At 38.0% G+C, this 27,125-nt stretch overlaps 1 protein-coding gene across 8 annotated transcripts in view; it reads right to left on the reverse strand.

Moving 5' to 3' along the window:
• The window catches only part of Crppa (CDP-L-ribitol pyrophosphorylase A), a 294,009-nt gene extending 287,899 nt beyond the window's left edge, over positions 1 to 6,110 (reverse strand). For 2 of the 8 annotated variants that reach the window (XR_012445225.1, XR_012445224.1), the window contains exon 1: positions 5,622 to 6,104. Coding sequence is in view for 6 of the 8 variants with exons in the window: in XM_074065075.1 (XP_073921176.1) it covers positions 5,622 to 6,058 (437 nt within the window). In the remaining 2 variants the exon portion in view is untranslated. Of the gene's footprint in view, positions 1 to 5,621 lie in introns of all 8 variants that reach the window. The other 6 variants (XM_074065075.1, XM_074065077.1, XM_074065073.1 and 3 more) reach the window with 6 other exon arrangements.
• Positions 6,111 to 27,125: the final 21,015 nt, after the last annotated feature.

The following is a 27,125-nucleotide window of genomic DNA, read 5'->3' on the forward strand; positions in this document are numbered from 1 at the left end:
AACAGTTTCCTGTCTCCTTCACTAGACTGCCAAATCACATAAAGCAAAGCACACATACTATCATACACAACTTGGCACATATTTATCTGTCAATAAAATTAATAGTAGAAACAGCTGAGGTATATGGAATGTGCTAGCTGCCATGGACTGTGGAGAGCTTATTTACCATGAGGTAAGTGACTATTTTCTCAAAAGGACACAAGGGCAATGACATACCTATAATCGTGGTTAGAAAATGAGGAGATGGTGCCGTAACCCCAATCTAACTTTGGAGCTTACACCTTTAACCTCTGTAAATATACTGACAGTGTCTTAGAGGAAGGGCATAACATCCAAAAGAGAAACATTTGCCCCCCAGCATTTAACTTATGTTACTGGGGTCAAACCATGTGACGCTGCTGCTTTATAGCCGTCAGTTTCTTATAATTTCTAATAACTCAAGCAAAAGCAGATATTCCTTCATCCATGTATTCATTGAGTCATTCAACAAACATCGACTAATCCAGCTAGAACATACCAGGCACTATGCTAGACGCTAGTAATACAATAATCAACAAAACCAGTGGAATTCTTTTACATCTCACACCAGAGGTCAATAAAGATAGGAAAATACTCTACCACTGAGCTATAACCCTTGCCACATTGCCTTCTTTTTAATAGAAGAGCTATAAGGAATGTTCGACTAAATCAGTAGCAGGATTTTTCTGTAAGGCAAGAGAGTAACTTATCCTCTAAGTTATTCAACATTTTTATTTCCCATAACAATTCCTCAAAAAAAAAAATAGTTAAAAGCAATGTTTAAAGAGATCATGTTGTTATGTTTAAAGAAAAGTACACTAAATTAAAAACTAAAATACAAAAGAATTAAGAGGAAGAAAAATGAAGAGCTATTATAGAACAAAGTCATTCAAATATCTGTTCAATGATTTAGTGCCTTACCTCCTAATTTTACTAGACTGCTTTCTGTTTAGAAGAGGGCAAATAGATGTAAGTAACTACAAACAGAAGTACCTGTGGTCTTAGACTATTTCCAAACAACTGCATGAAATTCAAAGTATGAAATAATGTTTTAAACCAGTGTTTCTCAAACTATATATTTCAGGACCCATTAATATGTCATTAAATCAATTTAGTAAGACCAAAATGGTTGGGTAAATGAAACCGAAATAGATATAAAAGCCAGAGTACATAGCACAAAACAGGAGGGAAAGTTCCACAAAAAAATTAAGGTTCAGAAAATGCTGCTTTAGACCACTTGAGATAACGGGCTTATTATGTTATTTTGTTCAGCAGCCAAGGATACACTCAGGACTTGCAAGCCTTTGTAAGTACTGTTTGTATTTCAAGGGATTTATTCACATTCTTTTCTAGTTATAGAATTAAATTTTAATATTGCAAAAGGCTTTTAATAAGTAAAATCATGGGACTGTGAAAGACCTTAAGTACCTCACACAGTGCCTACTGAACAAATATTTGCTAAATAAAGGCATCTAGTCTACCTCTTAGCTGAAGGCAAGTCCACACTAAACCCCCAGCAGCCCACAGCCCAAATCTATCAAGTTCTCTTGGTTATTTCCTTCCTAGCACATTCCACAGCAAATATAAGCCTAGTCCCAAGCTCCATAACATCTAGAAACATTTTGAGGAACAAATATATCTCAGAAATTATTTTCTCCTGGAATAACAAATAGTACTTAAAGCATACGCTGCTCAAATGGCTTAATAAGACCAATTGCAAACAGTCATTTTTAACAAATGCTTTTTAAAAACATGAGAAAAACCATGCCCTGTTAACACCTCCAACATATGCTCATCCGGGCTTCAAAAGTTCAGCCTCAAAGGGACAGTGGCAGCTGCTGCTCAGTGTCATTGACAGTCTTCACGGAAACTTGGCGTGTGAATTGCACTGCAGCCATTGTCTGTGGACTCCCATCTCTCCACACCTATCCTGATGTTTTAGCAGTAAAATGATGAATTGGTATGATGAGCTAGTTCTTAAGGCCTTCAAAATGTTGGCTTTCCTCTCTATGTCCCCTAAAAGCTCCAAGTTATCAAGTCTCAGGCCACTTGTCTTGGTCTTGTTTTAAATGAGACTCATGGGGGCCTTTGGGAACTCAACACAAATCTCTAATCATGTGACTCGTATAAAAATACAGTTGCCCTATTCGTTCCCTTCACTCAGACTTACCCTCTTATTAATGAAGTCTTCAGCAAATAAAACTAAGTCAAATTTATCTACTTACCACTCAACTGAAAGCATCCTAAACATCTTTCTCTTAAGGAATCCCTAATCCAGTTAATCACTCAGCCCCATCAATTCTACTTCTTAAATGTGTTTCCTGTCTTCCCTACTCTATTCCTGCAATCTTAAGTCACACAAACAATATTGCTCACTTGGATTAACATTCATGTATTTACTTGTGGAACAAGATGTCTTGTTCAACAAATCTCAAATGTTTTACACAAATATAGTAGAAAAGAACAATCGTTTAAAGAACATAAGCAAACAAAAATTGAAGACAAATAGACCAAAGTGAGAAAAGAAAGTAAACCATAAGTTGAAACATTGAAAACCACACCTTACAAGAGGAAGGAAAGAGTGAATATGATCAAAGTACATTTATGAAAATGTCATAATGAAAATAATTATCTTGCATAATTAATATACACTATTAGAAAAGAAAACAACACCTTGGAGTCAAACAATATCATGGACTCCACATATTTTCCCAGCAATAAGACAAAAAAAGCAATTGAATCTCAATCAAAAGATTGAGTTTATATACACACAATCAGATCTATAAACTGATTTTTTTTTCAAATGTATGTACATATTGCTATATGAAGATTAATTAATTCCAATAAACTAAGGAGACTGAAACTTCATTTGGGATGTCAATATATTAAAATACAATAATGTACACTGCTATCACAAAGACTAGAATGCTTCTTACCAGCGTCATAGCTCTTCTTCTTCCTGTAGAAGATTTACATGGGAGGCCAAATTGTAAAAACATTTTGGATAAGCATGAATCATATCAAAGAATAAGTTATTTTAAGCATGATCTTTCTCCTAAGAGATTCAAGAAATCTCAGATTTGCAAAGTCCTATCAGCCTCTGTTCAGACCTGCTGTCAGAGGAATCAATGGAGTCCATGTTTAGTTGTTGTTCAAGACTCCAAAGTATGGTTTTCTTTTTTCAATAGCATGTATTAACTTTACACCCCACAAGTATGAACAAAAATAGCCAAAATTTACCACTCCTATTTGTTTTTATTGCAGTTATATCGAGTCCATTTTTTTAGCTATTCCAGGTTAACCAACTCTCCTAAATTATATTTTCTTTCCACAGATATTAGAATGCTGGCAAGAATTTTTCCTTCTGTGGTCTCCCAGTTCTCCTTTCTCACCTACGCTCTCTCTTTGTATCTTCACTGAAAAAAAAAAAAAAAAAATCCCAGCACTTTGACACTCTGTTACCCAGCCAGCTGCAAGTTTTTCCCAATGGGCTTCAGCCCATGCCCAGGCCTTCAACATTCTCAGGCACTGATAATGCTGTTTATATTGTCTCCCAGAAGAGTAAAAGAAAGTGGCTTTGGACCTGAGCCAAAGTGCCTTAAACTCTCACCAACTCCATCCCTGACTCCCTCATGCAGACATACATAGGTAGAAAACCCTTTGCTCTCACTGTCATGGGGATAAGCAGCAATATCTGTAAGTTCCCCTAATAAAAGTTTTGAACTCATCACCCTGACTGGCATTTAGTGCTTTTTATTCCTTTGGAATCCCAAGTAGCAACCATGTAAGAAACTGGAACTCTGTTTTGTGGGAACTCTTCCTGCTGCAGCTTTTAAGGAGACTCCAGTCAATGGTTGTGAGAGACAAAGTAACTTCCTATTTCATATCCAGAGAGTATATTTAAAATTGTAGTTGATCAACTGAGCTAATTTTATAGGTTTTCAGAGCTTATGCCTTCGCAAACACTACCATTGTCACATGGTTTCTGGGAGTAATATTTCCTGGTAGAAACTCAGGTCACAAAGCAATAGCCCATAAGAGACTAATACTCCAATGGCAGTTACTTAGTCAAATGATGAAAAAAATAAAGTGCTCTAAGTTATAACCTGTTGTAATTTGTATTTCAATTCCCCTAATAGGCTATTAAGATTTCAAGACTGCTGTTATCAACTAAGTAAGAATGGAAAACAAGTGTTCTTTTGCCTTATTTTCCATAAACAAGACCTTTCCAAACATTCTTTTGCTTTAAAAGATTTAACTTTTAGTGTCCATCTACCAATGCCTGCCTCAGAAGGTACAAGAATGCAAATTAATACATTTCTTTCCGTGGGGAGAAATGTTAAATGTGAAAGTGTTAACAATCCTCTCCATGTAATTATCAAGTACACAAAGATCCTGCTGGCCAAGATCTGTTACGGCCTATAGGATTTCCTGTACAAGTGAACTACCTCATCACAATGTCGATGGCACTAGAACATGGTAGGTGTGTGATTGATAGGGTAGTTTCAGGAACCCCTCTCCCCACTACCCAGAAAAAATAGAAGACTGAAAGTTATTAACTGGAACAGTTTCAAAGTTTGTATGAGTTTCAGATGGAACCACTGGCTTGAACAGATTAATCGAGGGTGATTATGTCTCTTTACACTTTCATTTTCCAAATGCCAATATTCAAAAGTAAAATAACCTTACTGGTCCTGTTGGGGGAGGGTGCCTTTCTGGGCGCTAGCCAAAGCCGGCGGTTTTCAGCAAAGCCTACTGCAAAGGCTAAAGGATGCCATCTATATTGAAATTTGAATTGTTCACTTCAATCCAATTTTAACTATTATCACAAGTCCCCCACTGACTTCAAAAAGAATTTTAAACAACTGGCAGAACCATGTGGAGCGATGTGACTCCGCTGTTTCCAACTCCAGTCTCACCCCATGCTCAATCACACTACTAGAGTGCTAAAAAAATTTAAATAAAATAAATAAAAGGAGCAAAAATGTTGACGCCTTTTCACCTCCCCAGCTACGTGCTACTACTCTCCTGATCCTCCTTACACCAGTCCCTCTTCGTCCATCATGCCCGGACTCAATTTGCTTCAGTCCCTTTTTTGTATTGGTATCAATTTCAGCCTTAAATTCGTTCCCACGGTTGAAAGGTTTGTGTTAAATCTTGCTCCTCTCTCCACGTTCAGCACCTGGTAATTGGTGCACTGTGGCTCTCGGAAGGCGCTCAGCAGCCATGTGTGAGTGAAGGAACAAACGCCTGAGAAAGCAGAGGCGCATCCCAGCACACCTCCACGCACGCATGCGCGCAGCCTCCTACCACGGCCGGTCATTCCGCCCCACTGGGGCCAAGGTTAAAACCAAATGCATTCGCTAATCCCGCTGCACAGGCCCGGCTCTCCCCTCCGTTATCTGCTTGGACACCTAAAGGCTCGGAGGGCAGCTCCAGCTGGCGTGCCCATCTCTGGCGTACATGGCGGGACCCAGGCTCGAGCTGGAGAAATCGAGCCCGGGAGTTCGGCCCAGCAGTTACACGAGATTGAGGTCCGGGAAGCGGCTGGGCCGGGAACAGGCCGGGCCCCGGGAGCGCACGAGTCGTCGGCGCCGCATTACCTCTCCAGGGCCTGCAGGGTGTAGCTGATGAGCGGCCGATCCAGGATGGGGCAGAACTGCTTCGGGGTGGGGACGCCCATCCTCTCCCCGGAGCCCCCCGCCGGCAGCACGGCCGCCACCGCGAGCGAAAGTCTCCCCGGCTCTGCCCGGGCCGCGCTTCTCGAGGAGGCCGAGGTCGCCAGGGGCGCTCCGCTCAGGCGACGCCCGGGCTCCGCGGGCCTGGAGCCGCCAGGCGGCCCGGGCTCCATGGCAGCCAAGCTCCCCGCAGCCGAGGAGGAAGTGTTCAGGGCCGATGCCAACCGGGGTGGCCGCAGCTGAGCCAGCAGACCGTCCCCCACGGCGCGGCCTCTGCGCTGTGTGCGGCGCCCGGGGCAGCGCTGGCTTCCTGCTCCTCGATTCTCCCGGGCGGGACCGGCAGCCGCCCTGAGTCTTCGCATACCTAAGGTCGCGCACCTTCAACAGCTGTGCGCACGCAGCAGCGCTTTGGACTCAGGTCCATTCCCGAACAGGTGGAAAAAAATTACATTCAAGTCACAGTATGGGACCAAGAATATGTGTGTGTCTAGATTACCTGTTTACAACGAGTGTAAAGGGAGGTGGGTTGGCAAATGTGAGGAAACATAAGTAATCCAAATTTGGGAACCAAATTTGCCCACTGGAACCACCTAAGGAGCGCGCCCTGAAGCCGGTGTGCTGGGGTTTCATTAATCTAGTGTGCGGTCTGGAGTTTGAAATATTTTAACACACTCAGGTAATTTTAAGAAGCACACATGTCTTTTTGTAACCAAAGAGCAATGACACTAACTGCTAAACAGTGGACACACATCTCCTTAACCACCAGAAAACACCAAATTGCCATTTTTCTTTCACAGAGTGGGAAACAATGTTAAGAAACTTGTATATAAGATGCACAGCTAGTGGCAAAGCAGTCTTAAACCCCTTATACAGAAGTACTGCCGGAGTTGAGGAACTCCAGGCCTGAAACATATCTTGCCCTTATTCAGTGCAATGTTGGTAGTGTTTACCTTGAAAATATAATGGAGTATTTGGAGTGCCAAAGCGCTATTGTATTCCATCCCTTGGAATGTGAACTTCATGCGAGCAGGGCCTTGCTTCACTTTTGGGGTTTGGGCTGTGTGTCCAGTTTCTGGAATGTAATGGAAGCTTAATATATATTGAATGAATTGCTGACTGAGTAAATTAATAATAATTAAAGTGGATTATTTCCTAATTACTTGCTAATTCACAAGCTGAGATTTATAAAGAATCTTGAGCACTGAAATCATCCAGTTATACTATTCCATATCATTATTTTATCCATTTTTGTCAGTTTAAAGCATACAGAAATAAAAATTCTTTGCTCTTATCCTCTTTGTCTATGGGCATTATAAGGCACTTTTGCTTTTGTTGCCTTATGACTGATGATTAGCTCCTATGCTTGATGAAGTGTGTCAAACTACTGGCCCTTAGGTGAAAAGCAAGCATCATGTTATACTTATTTTTGCTGTGGTAGTTCCTGCCAGTTTTATCTTGCACTCTCTCTTAAGAGTGGCCATAAGAAGCCAAGAAAGCTACTCTAGGAAAATCCTAGGGTGGGTGTTTGTTAGGTGAGTGTTGTTGTTTGGTCAGGTGCCTCTAGAAGAGGCAATGCAAGAAAATGTATGAAACAATGGACAGATTTTAATTACAGATCCTTGAGAGAAGAGTGCCCAGGGGACCCAGTGGGAAGGCTGGAGAAGGCAGGATGACCCACCTGGCAGGTGAGGACCAGTAGAGACAGGAGATCTATGGAATCACACCTTTACTAAGGTCCACAGGATTTCAGCCTTCCTGAAGTGGTGTGGATTGGTTAGTTTTTAAAAATACCATAAAAAGCGGAAATTTTATAATTAACCATTAGGTTTTATAATGATTAGCAGCTGTGGGATATGCTGGGCCTGTGGGATGAAAACCAAGTGGGTTATATTGCAAACCACCACACAAGAAGGGAAGTTTTAACTAGGCCAAGATGGTAGGGTGAACTGAATTTCAAATATGCTAAAAATGACCAAGGCAGCAACTATATTTAAAAATTGTATAATAGTACTTGACTTCATAGCACAACTATCATACCTGTAACTGGTCTATACTATACTTGCAATAAATATGTGTTGCTATCCTAACTGGATGGGTGAGGGAATAAAAGAGTTTATGAGAACAGAAAGGCAAATCAAATTATTTCCATTAATATTGATCTTTAATCCTCCCATTTTGATCTAAAGTTGGAGTTAAAACTATTCTTCCTATTCTTAATCTTGAGCAAAGAAAAGCATATTAATAAAGATCTTATTTTAAATGGTTGATAAATATATGAAAACAATATTCAAATATATGAAAGCAATAAATAAGTATGATTAACCATCAGAGAAATGCAAAACAAAACTACACTGAGACTCTGTGACTCCATCTCACCCCAGTTAGAATGGTTGTTATAAAAAAAAAAATAAAAAAATAAATAGCCTGGACATGATGGTACACACCTATAATCCCAGCACTCTGGAGGCTGAGACGGGGATAAGCACTTTAAGGCAATATGCTACATAGCAAGACAAAAATTACTAACAACATACGCTCTCAAGGATGTGGAGTAAAGGCAACCTTTATTTCCTATTGGTGAGAATGTAAGCTAGTATAGTCATAGTGAAAAGACAGTATGGAGGTTCCTTAGAAAACTAAGAATTGGACTACCATATGATCCGTCTATACCATCCTGGGGATATACCAGAAGGAAATGAAGTCAATATCCAGTCGAGATATTTGCACACTCATGTTTATTGCAACAATATTCATAATTGCCAAGATATGGAGTCAGTCACACACCCATTAAGAGATGGGGGTCTCCTCTCCTCTCCCCAGCCCTCTATTTCTTCCCTAACAGTAGTTTTCTCTTATACCTTTAAGTAATTTTTAAAAAATGGTAGAGTTGTCTTGAAAGTGCCAAACTCCGAGTTTATTTTTTTATTTTTTTTATTATTCATATGTGCATAAAAGGCTTGGGTCATTTCTCCCCCCTGCCCCCACCCCCTCCCTTACGACCCACTCTGCCCCCTCCCTCTCCCCCCTACCCCCTCAATACCCAGCAGAAACTATTTTGCCCTTATTTCTAATTTTGTTGTAGAGAGAGTATAAGCCATAATAGGAAGGAACAAGGGTTTTTGCTGGTTGAGATAAGGATACCTATACAAGGAGTTGACTCACATTAATTTCCTGTGCGTGTGTGTTACCTTCTAGGTTAATTCTTTTTGATCTAACCTTTTCTCTAGTTCCTGGTCCCCTTTTCCTATTGGCCTCAGTTGCTTTTAAGGTATCTGCTTTAGTTTCTCTGCGTTAAGGGCAACAAATGCTAGCTAATTTTTTAGGTGTCTTACCTATCCTCACCCCTCCCTTGTGTGCTAAAGCTTTTATCATGTACTCAAAGTCCAATCCCCTTGTTGTGTTTGCCCTTGATCTAATGTCCACATATGAGGGAGAACATACGATTTTTGGTCTTTTGGGCCAAGCTAACCTCACTCAGAATGATGTTCTCCAATTCCATCCATTTACCAGCGAATGATAACATTTCTTTATTCTTCATGGCTGCATAAAATTCCATTGTGTATAGATACCACATTTTCTTAATCCATTCATCGGTGGTGGGGCATCTTGGCTGTTTCCATAACTTGGCTATTGTGAAAAGTGCCGCAATAAACATGGGTGTGCAGGTGCCTCTGGAGTAACCTGTGTCACAGTCTTTTGGGTATATCCCCAAGAGTTGTATTGTTGGATCAAATGGTAGATCAATGTCTAGGTTTTAAGTAGCCTCCAAATTTTTTTCCAGAGTGGTTATACTAGTTTACATTCCCACCAACAGTGTAAGAGGGTTCCTTTTTCCCCGCATCCTCGCCAACACCTGTTGTTGGTGGTGTTGCTAATGATGGCTATTCTAACAGGGGTGAGGTGGAATCTTAGCATGGTTTTAATTTGCATTTCCTTTATTGCTAGATATGGTGAGCATTTTTTCATGTGTTTTTTGGCCATTTGAATTTCTTCTTTTGAGAAAGTTCTGTTTAGTTCACGTGCCCATTTCTTTATTGATTCATTAGTTTTGGGAGAATTTAGTTTTTTAAATTCCCTATATATTCTGGTTATTGGTCCTTTGTCTGATGTATAGCTGGCAAATATTTTCTCCCACTCTGTGGGTGTTCTCTTCAGTTTAGAGACCATTTCTTTTGATGAACAGAAGCTTTTTAGTTTTATGAAGTCCCATTTATCTATGCTATCTCTTAGTTGCTGTGCTGCTGGAGTTTCATTGAGAAAGTTCTTACCTATACCTACTAACTCCAGAGTATTTCCTACTCTTTCCTGTATCAACTTTAGAGTTTGTGGTCTGATATTAAGATCCTTGATCCATTTTGAGTTAATCTTGGTAGAAGGTGATATACATGGATCTAGTTTCAGTTTTTTGCAGACAGCTAACCAGTTTTCCCAGCAGTTTTTGTTGAAGAGGCTGCTATTTCTCCATCATATATTTTTAGCTCCTTTGTCAAAGACAAGTTGGTTATAGTTGTGTGGCTTCATATCTCGGTCCTCTATTCTGTTCCACTAGTGTTCATGTCTGTTTTTGTGCCAGTACCATGCTGTTTTTATTGTTACTGCTTTGTAATGTAGTTTGAAGTCAGGTATTGTGATACCTCCTGCACTGTTCTTTTGACTGAGTATTGCCTTGGCTATTCGTGGCTTCCTGTGTTTCCATATAAATTTCACGGTAGATTTTTCGATCTCTTTAATGAATGTCATTGGAATTTTGATGGGAATTGCATTAAACATGTAGATTACTTTAGGGAGTATCAACATTTTTACTATGTTGATTCTACCAATCCATGAGCATGGGAGATCTCTCCACTTTCTATAGTCTTCCTCAATCTCTTTCTTCAGAAGTGTATAGTTTTCCTAGTAGAGGTCGTTCACATCTTTTGTTAGGTTTACACCTAAGTATTTGATTTTTTTTGAGGCTATTGTAAATGGAATTGTTTTCATACATTCTTTTTCAGTTTGCTCATTGTTAGTGTATAGAGATGCTAATGATTTTTCTATGTTGATTTGATATCCTGCTACCTTGCTATAGCTATTGATGATGTCTAGAAGCTTCTGAGTAGAGTTTTTTGGGTCTTTAAGGTATAGGATCATGTCGTCTACAAATAGGGATATTTTGACAGTTTCTTTTCCTATTTGTATTCCTTTTATTCCTTCTTCTTGCCTAATTGCTCTGGCTAGGACTTCCAGTACTATGTTGAATAGGAGTGGAGATAGTGGGCATCCTTGTCTGGTTCCTGATTTTAGAGGGAATGGTTTCAGTTTTTCTCTGTTAAGTATAATGCTGGCTGTAGGTTTGTCATATATAGCTTTTATAATGTTGAGGTACTTTCCTTCTATTCCTAGTTTTCTTAGAGCTTTTATCATGAAATGGTGTTGGATCTTATCAAAGGCTTTTTCTGCATCTATTGAGATGATCAGGTGGTTTTTGTCTTTGCTTCTGTTAATGTGGTTTATTACATTTATTGATTTTCGTATGTTGAACCACCCCTGCATCCCTGGGATGAAGCCTACTTGGTCGTGGTGAATTATCTTTTTGATGTGTTGTTGAATTCGGTTTGCCATTATTTTGTTGAGGATTTTTGCGTCAATGTTCATTAAGGAGATTGGCCTATAGTTCTCCTTTTTGAAGGTGTCTTTGCCTGGTTTGGGGATAAGTGTAATACTGGCTTCATAAAATGTGTTTGGCAGTTTTCCTTCCCTTTCTATTTCGTGGAACAGTTTAAGGAAGGTTGGTATCAGTTCTTTAAAGGTCTGATAGAATTCAGCAGAGAATCCATCAGGTCCTGGACTTTTCTTTTTGGGGAGACTCTTGATTGCTGCTTCAATTTCATTTTGTGTTATAGATCTATTCAGGTGATTAATTTCCTCTTGGTTCAGTTTTGGATGGTCATATATATCTAGAAATCTGTCCATTTCTTTAAGATTTTCAAAGTTACTTGAATATAGGTTCTCAAAGTAGTCTCTGATGATTTCCTGGACTTCCATGGTGTTTGTTGTTATCTCCCCTTTTGCATTCCTGATTCTACTAATTTGGGTTTTTTCTCTCCTCATTTTAGTCAGGTTTGCCAGGGGTCTATCGATCTTGTTTATTTTTTCAAAGAACCAACTTTTTGTTTCATTAATCCTTTGTATGGTTTTTTTGGTTTCTATTTCATTGATTTCAGCTCTTATTTTTATTATTTCTCTCCTATTTGTTTTGGGATTTGCTTGTTCCTGTTTTTCTAGGAGTTTGAGATGTATCATTAGGTCATTGATTTGGGATCTTTCAGTCTTATTAATATATGCACTCATGACTATAAACTTTCCTCTCAGGACTGCCTTAGCTGTGTCCCATAGGTTTCGGTAGGTTGTGTTTTCATTTTCATTGACTTCCAGGAACTTTTTAATTTCCTCTTTTATTTCATCAATGATCCATTCTTCATTAAGTAATGAGTTATTTAGTTTCCAGCTGTTTGCATGTTTTTTGTGTTTACTTTTGTTGTTGAGTTCTACTTTTACTGCATTGTGATCAGATAGTATGCACGGTATAATTTCTATTTTCTTATATTTGCTGAGACTTGCTTTGTGCCCTAGGATATGATCTATTTTGGAGAAGGTTCCATGGGCTGCTGAGAAGAATGTATATTGTGTAGAGGTTGGATGAAATGTTCTGTAGACATCAACTAGGTCCATTTGATCTACTGCATATTTTAGATCTTGGATTTCTTTATTGATTTTTTGTTTGGATGACCTATCTACTGATGATAATGGGGTGTTAAAGTCTCCCACAACCACTGTGTTGGCGCCAAACTCCAAGTTTAAAGCACAGTACCACCAACAAAAAAAAAAAAAAAGATTTTGTTTTAGGAAGTAATTGCCTTTGAATCATTTTGTACAATCAGTTTTAGCCAAAATCTTAGTTAATTGATTTAGTTTTGTTCATAGATCAAAAATATTAATTTCATTCTGTTCCCTATGAATCCTCAGATCTTACATACTATATATGAAAAATGTCTAGCAAATCAACTTACAATGAACAGAAGGACAAACTACAGTATCTACACATATACTTATATATGATATGAGTGGCCACATTTCCCTGCATATATTTATAGAGGTATAAACAATGATTTCCACATTCCACATACTATAGGTAAAAGAGGTAATTTCCTATTACTATATGCCAACTAATAGCAGCCCTACTATGAGAATACTTTCTTTGCATCACTCTTTTGAAAGTACATAACCTGGAAAGTGTAATCCTCTGAAACCTGTTGGTAATAAGCATTCTGTTATACCATTTGAAGAGTTAAGAAAAAATAAACCCAAACTATATTTACAAACAAAGCATGTAAAGTGCAAAAGGTCCTGGAGTGGTTTTTTTTTTTTACTGGGCTTTCCTACAGAAAGAATGATGGCTGCCCTAAAATGCATGTATCTTACCCAAAATTATCCAAAACTAGTAAGTATGATATCTTACATTGCTAAAGGGATATTACAGATTTGACTAAATTTAGGGTGTTGAAATTAGGCAATTATCCTGGATTGTCCAGGTGAGACCTATATAACCACAAGGGTTCTTCAAAGAAGGTCAGAGTTGGAGGCAAGATCGTGATTAGAAGAGACCACTGTTTTGACTCTGTGAATGAGTCACCTAACACATGAGAAACTGTATTCTCAAGCGTGAAAGAGAAGAAGCAGTCACAAGATGTAGCAGGACAGCAGAAAAGCATGTAACAGAGAGAAGCAGCCAACAGTTCCAAATATATTTCTGTCTCCCTGGGAGGGGATTGGGAAGCTGGAGATGCCATCACAGTGTAAGCCAGATGGCCCTGGTTACAGACTGGCACTTCCTGCTGCAAGAAAAGCCCACAACTCCTGTAAGCCTTTGACACATTGCAGGGGTTTGGTGAGACAATGGCTTCTCTGGAGTGGAAAGCTAGCCTTAGTGAAGAAAGGCATTTTAAACCTCTCCTCATCTCTGAGAGCTACACCTTCTTGAAAGGAGCCTATTGTTTGAGACTGCAACTCTCTTGGGGCTTGAAAATAAAGTACAGACATGGCTCATGTAATCTTGGGGTGGCCTGACCCAGAGTTGGGGTGGGACATAGCCACAAGAGGTGTTTGTGGAGATTGGGAGGATCTGACTTGGTCTTGCAGTGAAGTTCAAGCAGTAGAAAGTTTGAGAAGCAAAGAATGCAGTGATTAGACACCCTACATGTCCTGGCAAGGAGCAAGTCCCATTGCCTGATGGTCATCGAAGGAACGCAGCACCAAGCCTGTAGCTTGGATAGGATTTAGCCTTCAGGACCTGTCTTCTGGCTGCATGTGTTGGCTGCTACTTAGGTGTAAGGACCCTAACTCCAGTCCCTCCAAAACAAACAAAATCCACAGCCTCTACCCACCCCCTTTCTCCTCCACTCTCACCTCCATGTCCACCTGCCCCAACTCACACAGCAGAGGGAAGTGAACTGCTGTGCAGGGCTGAGCATTAAAGCCTACATCTAACAACTGCATCCCAGCCTGTGTTTGCTGCCAGGCCAATCTGAGGACTCCAAGTCCAGATCTTCCAAATCAAATAACTTCCACAGTCTCCTTCCACACACTGGGAGGTGAACTGCTGGATGGGTCCTGAAAGCACTGAGATGCATCTCCAGGCACTGCATATCAGCATGTGTTTGCTCTGAGGCAGGACTGAGAGCCCCACATCCCGACCGTCTGAATCTGGAAACTTCCAGCCTCCTCCCCACAGGGAATTTAACTGCTATAAGCACTGAGACCAGCAGGCAGAGTACCTAGGTCCCCTAGTTGTCCCCCAGTCAGTGCAGAACTCAGTGATATGTTTGCTTCCCCAACTCTGATGCATTCAGAGGTCACAGTGAGGCTTGAACACTTGGGGCTCCTAAGGATACAAACTTGGGACTAGTAGGAACCTGTCTAGCTTACAGAACATAAAGCTCCCTGCCATCAGCAGCAACTTCTAGTACACAAAAAAGGGAAGCTTCCATAGTGAAAGCAGCTCAGAATCAGACAACTAACCCTTCTACATGAGACTCCAGCTGGTTTCTTCAATCTAAGTAGTACAGGGAATCAGTAACCTGAGCACATGGACAATTTCTTGGCTACTGAGGCATAACCCCAGTCCAGTAGTGAGAAATAACACCTCAACCTGGCCATTATACTGCCCTACCTGAACACTGAGACAATTTCAACTGAAAAATTACAGGTAGTTAAAATTTGAAACCAATGATTTGACCTCAGATGTGCAAAATCCAATTCAAAAACACAAGAAATCTGGCAAAAACAGGCAACATGAATCCTCCAAAACTCAGTAATGCCACAACAAACACTAATGAGAGCAAAGTGTATGAAATCTCAAATAATTAATTAAAATGATTATAAGAAAGATCAATGAAATTAAAGAGAATAAGAATAAATGCTTGAATAAATTCCAAGAAAATATAAATAAAGGACAGAATGAAGTAAAGAAGACAGTGCGAAACATGAAGGAAGAATTCAATAATCATATAAAAATTCTGAAGAAATATCAAAGTTTTGGAAATGAAATGTATAATAAGTTAAATAAAAGTTCAGTTGAAAATCTTTCTGGTATACTGGATCAAATTGAAGACAGACTGTCAGGTTTTGTAGATAAGGTAGACATATTGAAATATGCAGATAAAGTGGGTTGGAGGCATGGCTCAAGTGGTAGAGTGCCTGCCTAGCAATCATGAGGCCATGAGTTCAAACTCCAGTACTGTCAAAAACATGCAGCTAAAGATAGAGTAAAAAACCTACAAAAGCATGCAAGACCTCGGGGACACCATTAAAAACCAAAACTATGAATCATGGACATAGAAGGAGAAGAGGTGCAAGAGAAAGCCATAAAAAGCATATCCAAGAAAATAATAGCATAATACTTACCAAGCCTTGATAAAGAGATGATCATCCACATATACAAGGTTGTCAGGACTCCGAACAGACAAGATCAGAAAGAAACCTCCCACATAATGTTACAGCTAAAACAACTGGTCATACAGAACAAGGAAAGAAAATTGAGCACTGCATGAGAGGAGTGCCAAGTTACCTATATAGGCAAACCTGTAAGAAGAACAGGTGATTTCTCAGCAGAAACTCTAAAAGCAAGGAGCTCATGGGATGGTGTATTTCAAGCCTTGAAAGTATCTGCCAACCTGGATTATTGTACCCAGCAAAGCTGTTCTTCATAATTGGTGAGGAATAAAGACCTTCCATGATAAACAAACACTGAAGCAATTCACAACCACTCAACTAGTGCTGCAGAAGACACTTAAATGAATCCAGAACACAGAATAGGAAGATAAACAAAACCATGAAAGCATGGGAAAGAATAAATCTCACCAGACAGGTAGATAAACAAATGAGGACTGAAGAATCAAGCACTGCAAAACCAATAAAATGTCTGTAGTAACTGTATACCTTTCAATAATAACTATGAATATTAATTGTCTCAATTCTCCAATGCAAAGACATAGAGTTGCAGATTGTAATAACAAAAAGAAAAAACAAGATACATCATTGGACACCTATAAGAAACGCACCTCATTGGCAAAGACAAACATAGACTTAGAGTGAAAGGATGGTAAATTACTTTCCAAGAAAATGAAGCCCAAAAGCAAGCAGGAATAGCTATACTAATATCTGACAGAGCAGTCATCAAACAAGTATCAGTCAGAAGAGACAGCCACTTCATATTGATAAACAATATGAAGAGGATATAACAATTTTAAACATATATGCACTGAATGTTACACATTCAGTTTCATAAATGAAACACTACTGGACATAAAAGCACAGATAGACTCCAACATGACAATAGTGGGTGAGTTTAATACTCCACTTTCACCAATAAATAGGTTGTTCAGACAAAAACGACCTACAGAAAACTTCAGAATTAAACAGCACTATATATCAAATGGGCCTAATAGACATCTACAGAAGATTCAACCCAAAATGCACAGAATACACATTGTTCTCAGCAGACCACAGAATTTTCTTCAAAATTGATCATATCTTAGGACATAAAGCAAGTCTTAACAAATTAACAGCAAGAAAATTGAAATAATTTCCTTATTTTATCAGACTACAATAGAATAAAAAAAGAAATCAATAACAAGAAACTCTACAGAAAATATCCAAACACATGGAGACTGAACAATTCACTCCTGAATGATCAGTAGGTCATCAAAGAAACAAAGGGAAAAATTAAGAACATTTCTAAAATCAAACAAAAATGAAAACACAGCTTACCAGAAACTTTGGAACACAACAAAGACAGTACAAAGAGCAAAGTTTATAACCACTTTCAGACTTCTAATATACAGCACTGTGGTTGATTTGTGTTATTTTATTTCACTGAGCTTGTTGTCATTTGTTACAGTAACAATAGAAAACCATTGATTCACACTTGGAAAGAACTTTAAATTTATAACTGTAACCTCCAAATGAATTTATACATAGTTGAAAATATATTGATGTGATTGAAAAAAAATGCACTATTTATTCAACTTTATTTATATTCTATTACTGTTGTGACTTATAAACTCTTTATCTTGTGAATAGCAAAATGTATTACATTGTATTGCGAATGTTCAATGTATAACTTTGGTAAATGTATACCACAATTTTATAAACTTTCTTTGACATGTATTTACTTTTTTTTTTTAACTTTACAAAGGAAAGAGGTTTATTTAGCTCGTGTTGTAAAAACTGAAAGGCCAAAAACCATAACACATGCTCTGGCAAGGGCTCCACAGTGAGTGGTAAAAGTACTTGTGGGATAAAGGATCGAATGGTGAGGCACAGAGTAGAGGGACGCTGGGTGGGACTCTGCTCAGGCTTTTATAAAACCATTCTCTGAGAAATTACCATGGAATTTATACATAGTTAAAAGGAAATACCTTAATCCCTTCAAGAGCTCACATCAAATGACATAGCCTTCCCACTAGCCCCACTACTTTTTGTTCTTTTTAAATGTATATTAATTATACAAAATAATAGATTTTGCTGTGACATTTTTATACATGCATATAATGTATTTAAATATTCACTACCAACCTCCTTTACCATCTCCATTTTCCCCTCCCCCAGTCTCCTTTCTCTTCTCAAATAGTTCCCTCTAGATTCCACAGATAAAATATGATAGTTTTTTTTTTCTTTCTGAGTCTGGCTTATTTCATTTAACATGGTAATCTCCAGTTCCATTCATTTTCCTGAAAATGACATTATTTTCTTCTTTGTGACTGCATAATACTCCATTATGTATATATACCACTTTCTTTATTCATCTACTGATGGATACCTAACCTTATTCTATGGCTTGGTGACTTTGAATAGTTCTGCAGTAAACATGGGTGTGCAGGTATCTCTACTGTACCTTGACTTTGATTCCTTTTTATATATGCCCAGGAATGGAATAGCTAGATCACATGGTAGTCTATTTTTAGTTTCTGTAGACAATCTGCACTGTTTTCCACAATGGATGTACTAATTTACATTGCCACCAACATTTATCAGAGTTATTTTTTGCTGCGTTTTCATAAACATTTGCTGTTTATTGTTTTCTTGAAGAAAGCCATTCTGATTGGGGTGAGAGGGAATCTCAATGTAATTTTGATTTGCTTTTGACTGATAAAGATGTTGAATTTTTTCATACATTTGGTGGCCATTTGTATTTTGTTGTTTTAAAAGGGTCTGTTCAGTTCATTTGTCCATTTATTGATTGGGTTACTTGTTATTTGGTGTTTAATTTTTGGAGTTCTTTATGTTTTCTGGATGAGTAGCTGGCAAAGATTTTCTCTCATCCTATAGGCTATCTCTTCGCTCTGGTAATTGTTTACTTTGTTATGCAGAAGCTTTTTAATTTGATGCAATTCCATTTGTCAATTCTTGCTACTTATTTCCTGATCTATTAGAATCCTTTTCAGAAAGTCATTGCCAATGCCTACACCTTGTGTTTCTCCTATTTTCCACTAGTAGTTTCATATTTTATGTCTTACATTAAGACCTGTAATGCATTTTGAGTTGATTTTTTTTAAAACAGGGTGTGAAATAAGATTGTAGTTTCTATCTTCTACATGTGCATAACCATTTTTCCCACCACTATTTGTTAAAGAGGCCCTCTTTTCTTCAACAAATGTTTTTGACACCTTTGTCAAGAATCAGATAGCTGTAACCATGTGGACTTATTTCTGGGTCTTCTACTCCTTTAGTCACATGACTGCTTTTGTGCCAGTACCATGACATTTTTGTTACTCCAGTTCTTATATTAACTGAAGTCAGGTGCAGTGATTACTCCAGCTTGCCTTTTTGTTCAGGATTTCTTTGGTTTTTCTGAGTCTTTCATGTTTCCAAAATGAATTATACAATTGATTTTTCTTCTTCTTTTTTTTCTTTCATGGGCATGGGGATCAAACAAAGGGCCTGTGCATGCTAGGCAAGTGCTTCACCTCTGTGCTACATCCCAGCTAGGGTTGATTTTTCTATTTTGGTGCAGAACATCATTGGAATTTTGGTGAGGATTGCATTGAATATGTAGTTCACTTTCAGTAATATAGTAGTTTCCACAATATTAATTCTGCCAATATATGTACCTGCGAAGTCTTTCTGTCTTCTAGAGTTTTCTTTAATTTCTTTCTTCAGTGTTTTATAGTTTTCATTGTAGAGGTCGTTCACTTCCTTTGTTAAGTTTATTCCTATGGATTTAATTTCTTGAGGCTATTGTGAATGAGATTGTTTTCTGGATTTCTTGGCCTGTTGACTACTGGCATTACAGAAAAGCTGATGATTTTTGTATATTGATTACCCTGATGCTTTGATGAAATTGTTTATCAGATCTAAGAGGCTTCTGGTAGAATCTTTTGGATCATATTATCTGCAAATAGGGACAATTTAACTTCTTTTTCTAATCATATCCTTTATTCTTTCTTTGACCTTGTTATTCTGGCTAAGATTTCCAGCACTGTATGGAATGAGTGACGAGAGTGAACATCCTGTCTTACTCCTACTTTAAAAGTTATGCTTTCAGTTTTTCCCCATTCAGTGTAACACTGACTATCAGTTTGTCTTATACAACCTTTAGTATGCTGAGGTATGATCCTCTATTCCTTGATTCATCAGGGATTTTTTCATGAAGGGACACTGAATTTTGTCAAAGCCTTTTTCTGCATCTATTAAGATAATAATGTGATTTTTGTCCTTGATTATTTTATGTATGTTACATTTATTGTTTGTGGATGTTGAACCATCCTTGCATCATGGGGCAAAATAACTTGACCATGTACATGATCTTTTTAATGTGTTGTTCAATTTAGTTTGCAGGTATTTTATTGAGGATTTTTGCATCTATGTTTGTCAATGATATTGGTCTATAGTTTTCTTTTGTTGTCATTGTTGTATCATTATCTGGTCTTGGTATCAGGATAACACTAGTCTTATAGAATGGTCCTGGGCTTTTCCTTTATAGGACACTTTTTTTTTTTTTTTTTTTTTACTGCTTCAATCTCATCTCCTGCTTCTGGCTTTCCAAATTGATAGTCCTAAACAATAGGTAAATTTTGTTCCCTTGTATGTCTCAGCATGGCTTCCAACTGTGTAGCGCTGCAACGGCTTTTGATTCAAAGTCTGTCTCCTTGCAGCCCGACTGGCCATCTTAGACAACTCTCTGGATTAGTGTTTGGCTTTTGTTGTGAGCTCCTGGAGACAAGAAAAACCTGGGAACCTTTGACTCTCAAATGGTAAGCTCCTACAAGACCTTCTTAAGATGGCTTCTGGGAGAGAAAGAACTTCCCCAGTGTTGGTATGCTATGCAAATTCCAGTTTCCCAATCTATTTAGGCTGCACTTCTGCATGGTGCTGAGACCTGTACTAATTGAGTTTTCTGAGTTTCTCCCTTCTTCTTTTGCCTCTGCCCTTACCCAGTGCTGTGCTGTCACCTCAGGTTCACTGCTGGTTCTCTTTCCAACCCTCTGTTCCACTCTCCAAAGTCTCTGAGTTATTTCAAGTCTCTGTCTGTTCACAACTGAACTTTAGTTCCATCCCAGCATTACCCATCTTGAAAGGCAGCTGCTCTCTAGCTGTTTTGATTCTCTTTTTTATAAAGCTGGCAATCACTAGGTGCTTCTAATCTGTCATCTTGAAATCTCTACTTTTTTTTATTTAGGGCAGTATTGGTGTTTGAACTCAGGGTCTCATGGTTGGAAGGCAGGTGTTCTACCACTTGAGCCACATCCCCAGCCCTTTTTGTTTTAGTTATTTTTCAAGTGAGATCTTGCATTTATGCCCAGGCTGACATGTAATTAGATCCTCCCATTTACACTCCTTGTATAGCCAAAATGACAGGCATATAACACCACACCCAGCTTTTTAGTTTTTAGTAGTTGAGAAGGGGGCCTCATGAACTTTGTTTCTGGCTTTGGCTGGCTCCATCTGAGATCCTCCTAATCTCTGCCTTCCAAGTAGCTAAGGATTATAGACTTGGTCCACCAAGCCTGGATCTACCTTTTTAAAAAATACAGTTTAGTTTTTGGAGTAATTTTACATTTGCAGCAAAATTGAGAGGAAGGTACACAGATGTCCCATTCACTCCCTGCCCCTACATATAAATAGCCTTTTCCATTATCAGCATCCACCACCAGAGTGTACCCCTGTTACAATTGATGAACATACATTGTGACATGTCATTGTCTCCCCAAATCCACAGTTTATTTTTAGGTTTACTTTTGATGTTGTACTTTCATCCTATGGATTTGAACAAATCTAAAATGGCACATGCTCACCATTGTAATATAATACAGAATAGTTGCATGGCTTTAAAAATTCCGTGTGCCCCAAACAAACATGAGCATATATACATATTTAATATATATATACATTTACATATCTAGTGTGAATATATATATAACATGTTTACAATAGTGAGACTGCTCAATAGGCCTGGGGGAAGAGGAAGTGGAAAAGAGAGTGAACAATATCATTGCATCTGTGTAGGAAGATGGCATAGCAAAACTCATTAAAAGCTGTTGTGTGATAGGGCATAGGGAGGAAATGTAAGGGAGAGTAATAAAGTGTTAATCATGAAACCCCTTTGAACAATGAATATGTACTTTAAAATGAAGTATAGGATTGTAAAACAGGCCCTGCTGGGAGGGGTATTAGAAATGAGGTGAGTGGAGGGGATAACGGGGTGAATATGGCCAATCTACTTAATGTACTTATGTTAAATAGAACAATGAAATCTGTCAAAATCATTTGACATATGGGGGAAGGGGATGAGGTAGAGTGATGGTGGGAGCAAATCTAATGAAAGCATAAATCTATCAAACTATGTATAAAATCTGTACAAGGAAAACTATAAGATTCTGATGAAAGGCATTAAAAAGAAATAAGTAAAGTTGTTCTGTGTTCCTGTAGAGAAAGACTATTAATACTAATAAATCACTGTCTACGCCTTTATTGTAAGCATACCTTCTAATGTTTATTTTTCCTTTAAATTAGCTAAGATGTTGGGGGCTGGGATGATTTGACTCCTTACTTGAAAGTTGTCAGGTAGACCTTTCTCTTATTTCTTGGCTGCCTTGAATGAAGGACTGTCAGCCAAGCAGCCAGCTAAACTGTCCTTGTGCCAGTCCTGGCTGCTTTGAACACTCCATAGATACCATGAGGAAGCTACACAGAAACCATAGCTTATGCTACCAAAGTCCTGACTATTTCTAACAGCTTGCACTGGAGAGTTTTGCCATCATAAGCTTCAGTGAACTCTAAGTAAACCTGTAGCCATTTCCACTCTGGCTGGAAGAGGAGCACTTCCCTTGGTGGCCCAGAAGGCCTGTGATTAGTACAAACACAGTCTTTCATTTTCATGAAAATCTGTTGTGACTGGTGCAGATACCCTTGCCAACACCCCCTTTCTGGCTATATAAGCAGGCTGGTGAGCCCACTTTTGGAGTCCACCAAGAGACATCACCCTCCTGTGTTATCCCCTGGTGTTGCAACATTTGCCCAATTAAAAGACTTCTCTAGAGTGGTCCTTTTGCCTTCTTTAACTTTATCAATAGTAGAGAAGGCTGAACTAATAACATGAAGACAGGATGGCAGAAGCAGAGCTGTAGCAGCAACAAAGGTGGCTACCATGAAAAATAGCAGCAGTGGGTGGAGGCAGCAGCAATAGGTACCTCAGCAGCTGCAGCAACAACAATGGACAGTAACAAGGAGGAGATAGCTACAGAGTTTCAGAGAATGGCCAAGGCAGAAATGTCAGGAAGCAGCTGCAATGGAGACAAGGGCTGTGAAGAGCTAAAGATGAGAAACTATGGGCCCTGGTTGCTGGAAGAGTTCAAGAGAGCTGCCAATCCTTAAGAGCCAAGGTCTCAGACACTATAGGTTTAAGAGCTGTAACAGTAGCCCCTGACAAGGGCTGAGGATCCTAACACCCTAGGCCTACAAGATACAACACTTGTTGCTGTAGAGCTGAGTGTCCCAGCACCCAAGCCTGTACAAGAACTGTAATACTAGAAAACACTTGCCACTGTCCACTAACTGTCCACTGCCACAGTCCACTACTGCTGAAACTCAAGGATTACAATAGCTGCCAAGTGCTGGGCCTATATAGGTGGTTAAAGCCTAGAGCAATAGGCCGCTAGCTGTCAGGGTTTTCAACTGTAAGCCTCTGGGTCTGCCAGCCCAGCCCCTAGTCCTTGGGCACCCAAGGGCCCAGGACTGCTTGTTCTAGAAAATCTTCTCCTTGCCTTCCCATGATTCCTGCCAGGTACAGCAAAAGACCCCCCGTCAGCTGATTGGTAATAGTAAGTAATTATATTAGTTAACTTTGCTTTACTACAAGAAAATACCCAAGGCAGATAACTTATAAAAAGAAAAGATTTACTTAGTTTACAAACTGGAGGCCCAAAGTCCAAAATTTGCATTGGAGGATCTTTGTTTTACCTATGGTGAGGGAGGTGGAGGTAATTATGGCTCAATTACCTATCGGAGCAAATGGCCACATCTCAAACCACAGCAGAGAAAGAATCTGGAATACCACAGTGCCTTTCAAGCGAATAGTCCCAGGACCTGAGGACCTCCCCAAGTCCCCACTTCTTAAAAGTCTACAGCACCTTCCAATAGCACCCTGGGAGCCAAGCATTTAGAATATGGTCCATCAGGAGACACAATTTCAATCAAACCATAGCATGGGTTTTTAATTTCAAGTTGCGCTTACTCATTGCTGGAATATAGAAAGCAATCTAATTTTTGTAGTAACCTTGAATTATGCAACCCTGCTACAATCACTTATTAGGCCCAGTTGTCTTCACTTTTTAATGTATATAGAAGTACACATTAAATGGAACTGACTTTCATTTTTATATCTGGAAAACCAAAAACATTAAAAAAAAAAATCATGTGTTTGGTATGTCTACATACCCTGAAAGATTTATCTTAGAGATTTCTATTACTGAAAATTGTAGTTCTAGTTTGCTTAATTTTTCTCATATTAATTCAAGTACAAGTAGCACCCCAGTCATTCTCTTCCTTTCCAACCACACTGCTTTAATACCATTTCTAGAGAAGAGTTGGGGTGTTGCTCACAAATGTAATGAGCAACATAATACCTCACCTTTAACCCTATTCAAATCAGAGCCAGAGAAAACAAATTATCATTCTTCCATGAACCAGCCCCAGTACTTCTTTCAATAGATGAATTCTAATTCCTAATTTGCCATTGTGTAACTTACATAAATTATACAGTCTGTTAACCTCTGACTTTTAACTCATTTTTTGCACACAAGAGAAGTGATGCTCAGGATTGAAGTCCTTCTGAAGATAATTCATAGTAGATAATACCACATAACAAGCTTACTATCCTTCATTTTCTGTCTTTCTTACAAAGTTAACTATCAATGTCTCAACTGTCCACTTTGTTTTTCCTTTCCTTTATAGCTAAAAAGGAAAACAATACAGAATATGAATCATGGAGACTGAAGATAAATTTAATTTAATTTGTATCAAAGTTTAACTTTTTCTGAGAATTGCTTATGGACAATTGTTTTTACATAGTGTTTTTATATATTTTAAAAATATAATAATTTATACATCATTTTATATAATAATCTTAGAAAATTGTTCATGGCACCTACTGACAGAAATTTGTATCCAGTATGTCCAGTGTAATTGCAGACATCTGCACTTTTAAGTAGGCCTTTTTGGATGATTCCAGTATATATATGGACCAGATCTAAATAGATATTGAATTTTTAAAAATTATACCACCAGTAACTTTATGTTCAATTTGTTGTGGCCATTTATTCTAAAACAGAAATGTCTACAAAATGATATGGGCTTTTAAATTTTTCTCTGTCTAATTAAATGTCTCAACTGAACCAGACATAAGAATCATCTGTGAAGTTTTTACGGGTGCGTCTGCTAAAACTGAATCTCAAACAGGAGCTTGGAAGGGTTCATTCTGATATCTATGGTGGTAATCACCATATAGATTATATACACAGCTGGAAACCCTGGTCTACATTAACAACTTGAATAATGATAAACAAAAGGTGTTATATAGTATTATACAATATTCAATTTGGATAATAAACTGATCACTGAACCAGGGGTTATGTCTGGTTTTACTCTATGGTGGTATATACTTCTTGAATAATTATAGCTAATTATATATATATATATATATATATAGCTTATCAGGTGCTTAGAGGAACAATGCGATTTTGGGTCTTACAACTGTTTCATGAGACAAAGGTTATTATTGTTCCTTTTTACATTGGGGAACCTAAAATTAGTGAAATAATGACCTGTAATCCTTGGTCTGTCAAACCTGTTCTTGCCTCTAAAGGAGAAGACAATGTTTTTGATCTGTTTTCAGTTCTCCTTATTGGAGGTTCAGCTCTTTAATTCCTTTTTTTGACAAAATGTAACCCAAAAAATACTTTGAACAATGAGCAATGAACAGTGAGCAATATTTTCTGCAGCAAACTTTTCTGGATGAAATGGGATGTGGTAAGTGAAGAAGGCATAGAATACAATAATATGCCATAAAAATTAAGATGTCTTTTATCTTGAATTATGGCTTTTACATCAGCATCTCATACTATAAATTATTTTTTCCTCCAAGTATTTTTATTTACTCATTTTATTATTAGATTCAACATTTTCTGTTATTTTCTAATATTTATTTCAAAACTCATCTCAAATACACTAGGCCCTGGGTTCAATCCACTGTGCCACATAAAAAAAAGAAAATCATCACAAAAATTTTCTGACATAAGCCAGAAAAAAGACCACAATTCTTCTTGAATAGAAATACTAAATACATGAAGAAATTGAGCTCTCTATCCATGATGAAATAATTTCCCAAAATGCCTAGTGTCTCAAATTTTAATGGTCTTGTTGTTGAACTTTGAAAAAGCTTTTTTTCAAGTCTCAAATATGTTCAATTAGTTTTTCAAAGAGCCCCAGTATAACATGGAGACATCATTATTTCTTTAAAAAAAAAATATTTTCATTTCCCCAGTAACTTGTCCTGACTTAATAGGAGCCAAAATCACCATGTTGCAAAATTCTAGAAGTCACCATGCCCAGAAAATATACTATAAAATTTCCCTCTTGAAGTTGGATAATGGAGTGGTACACGTGGAAACTTTCATTTATTACTCTATTACTTCTTGTTAACTAATTTTAGAATATGAGGGTTAGAGGGAGTGTGCAAGTGTGTGTGTGTTAGGTTTGGGATTTAAAGAAAAAAAACACAAGGTATTATACTCCTAAATTACATGTTTTAGATCCTTCAAAGAAAGGATGAATTAAATCTTGCTTTTTTTCCTGGTAAAAACTATTCAATGAGCTAGCATTTAAAAACATGAATTTAGTAATACTGTGTTTGAAGTGGAAATTTCTTTGTGTGTGAAGGGAGAGTTTGTACAAATTATAAAAATGTAATTAAAGTGGAGCTAAACTAAAGAGTTTGTTGTGGAAGAAAAAGTGATCTTTTTTCATGAATGGAAACTTCATAGAATGATGTAGTTAATATAGAAACTTCATAGAATGGTGCAAATTAATATAATTTGTGACAGCACAAATTCAAATTATATTAATAGATAATGGGGAACTAAATAAAATGTTTCTGAGTTTCAAAGCCTCCCCATCCTGAATTTTAAAAATGATTTGTGTGTCACATGAGTGGAATGACATCTAAGTACTTCTCTTTATTGTGCTTATAGAGTTGACATTCACTTGTTTAAAGTTTTCCTCCATATAATTATTGGCATTCAAATGTTTTGATTGTCCAATTTCCAAAAAGCTGAAAAGTATAACCCAGAAACAAACCGGTAGAAATGAGTATGAAAAACTTGCATTCCACTACCG

This window comes from Castor canadensis, chromosome 2, assembly GCF_047511655.1.
Source record: "Castor canadensis chromosome 2, mCasCan1.hap1v2, whole genome shotgun sequence".
NCBI lineage: Eukaryota > Metazoa > Chordata > Mammalia > Rodentia > Castoridae > Castor > Castor canadensis.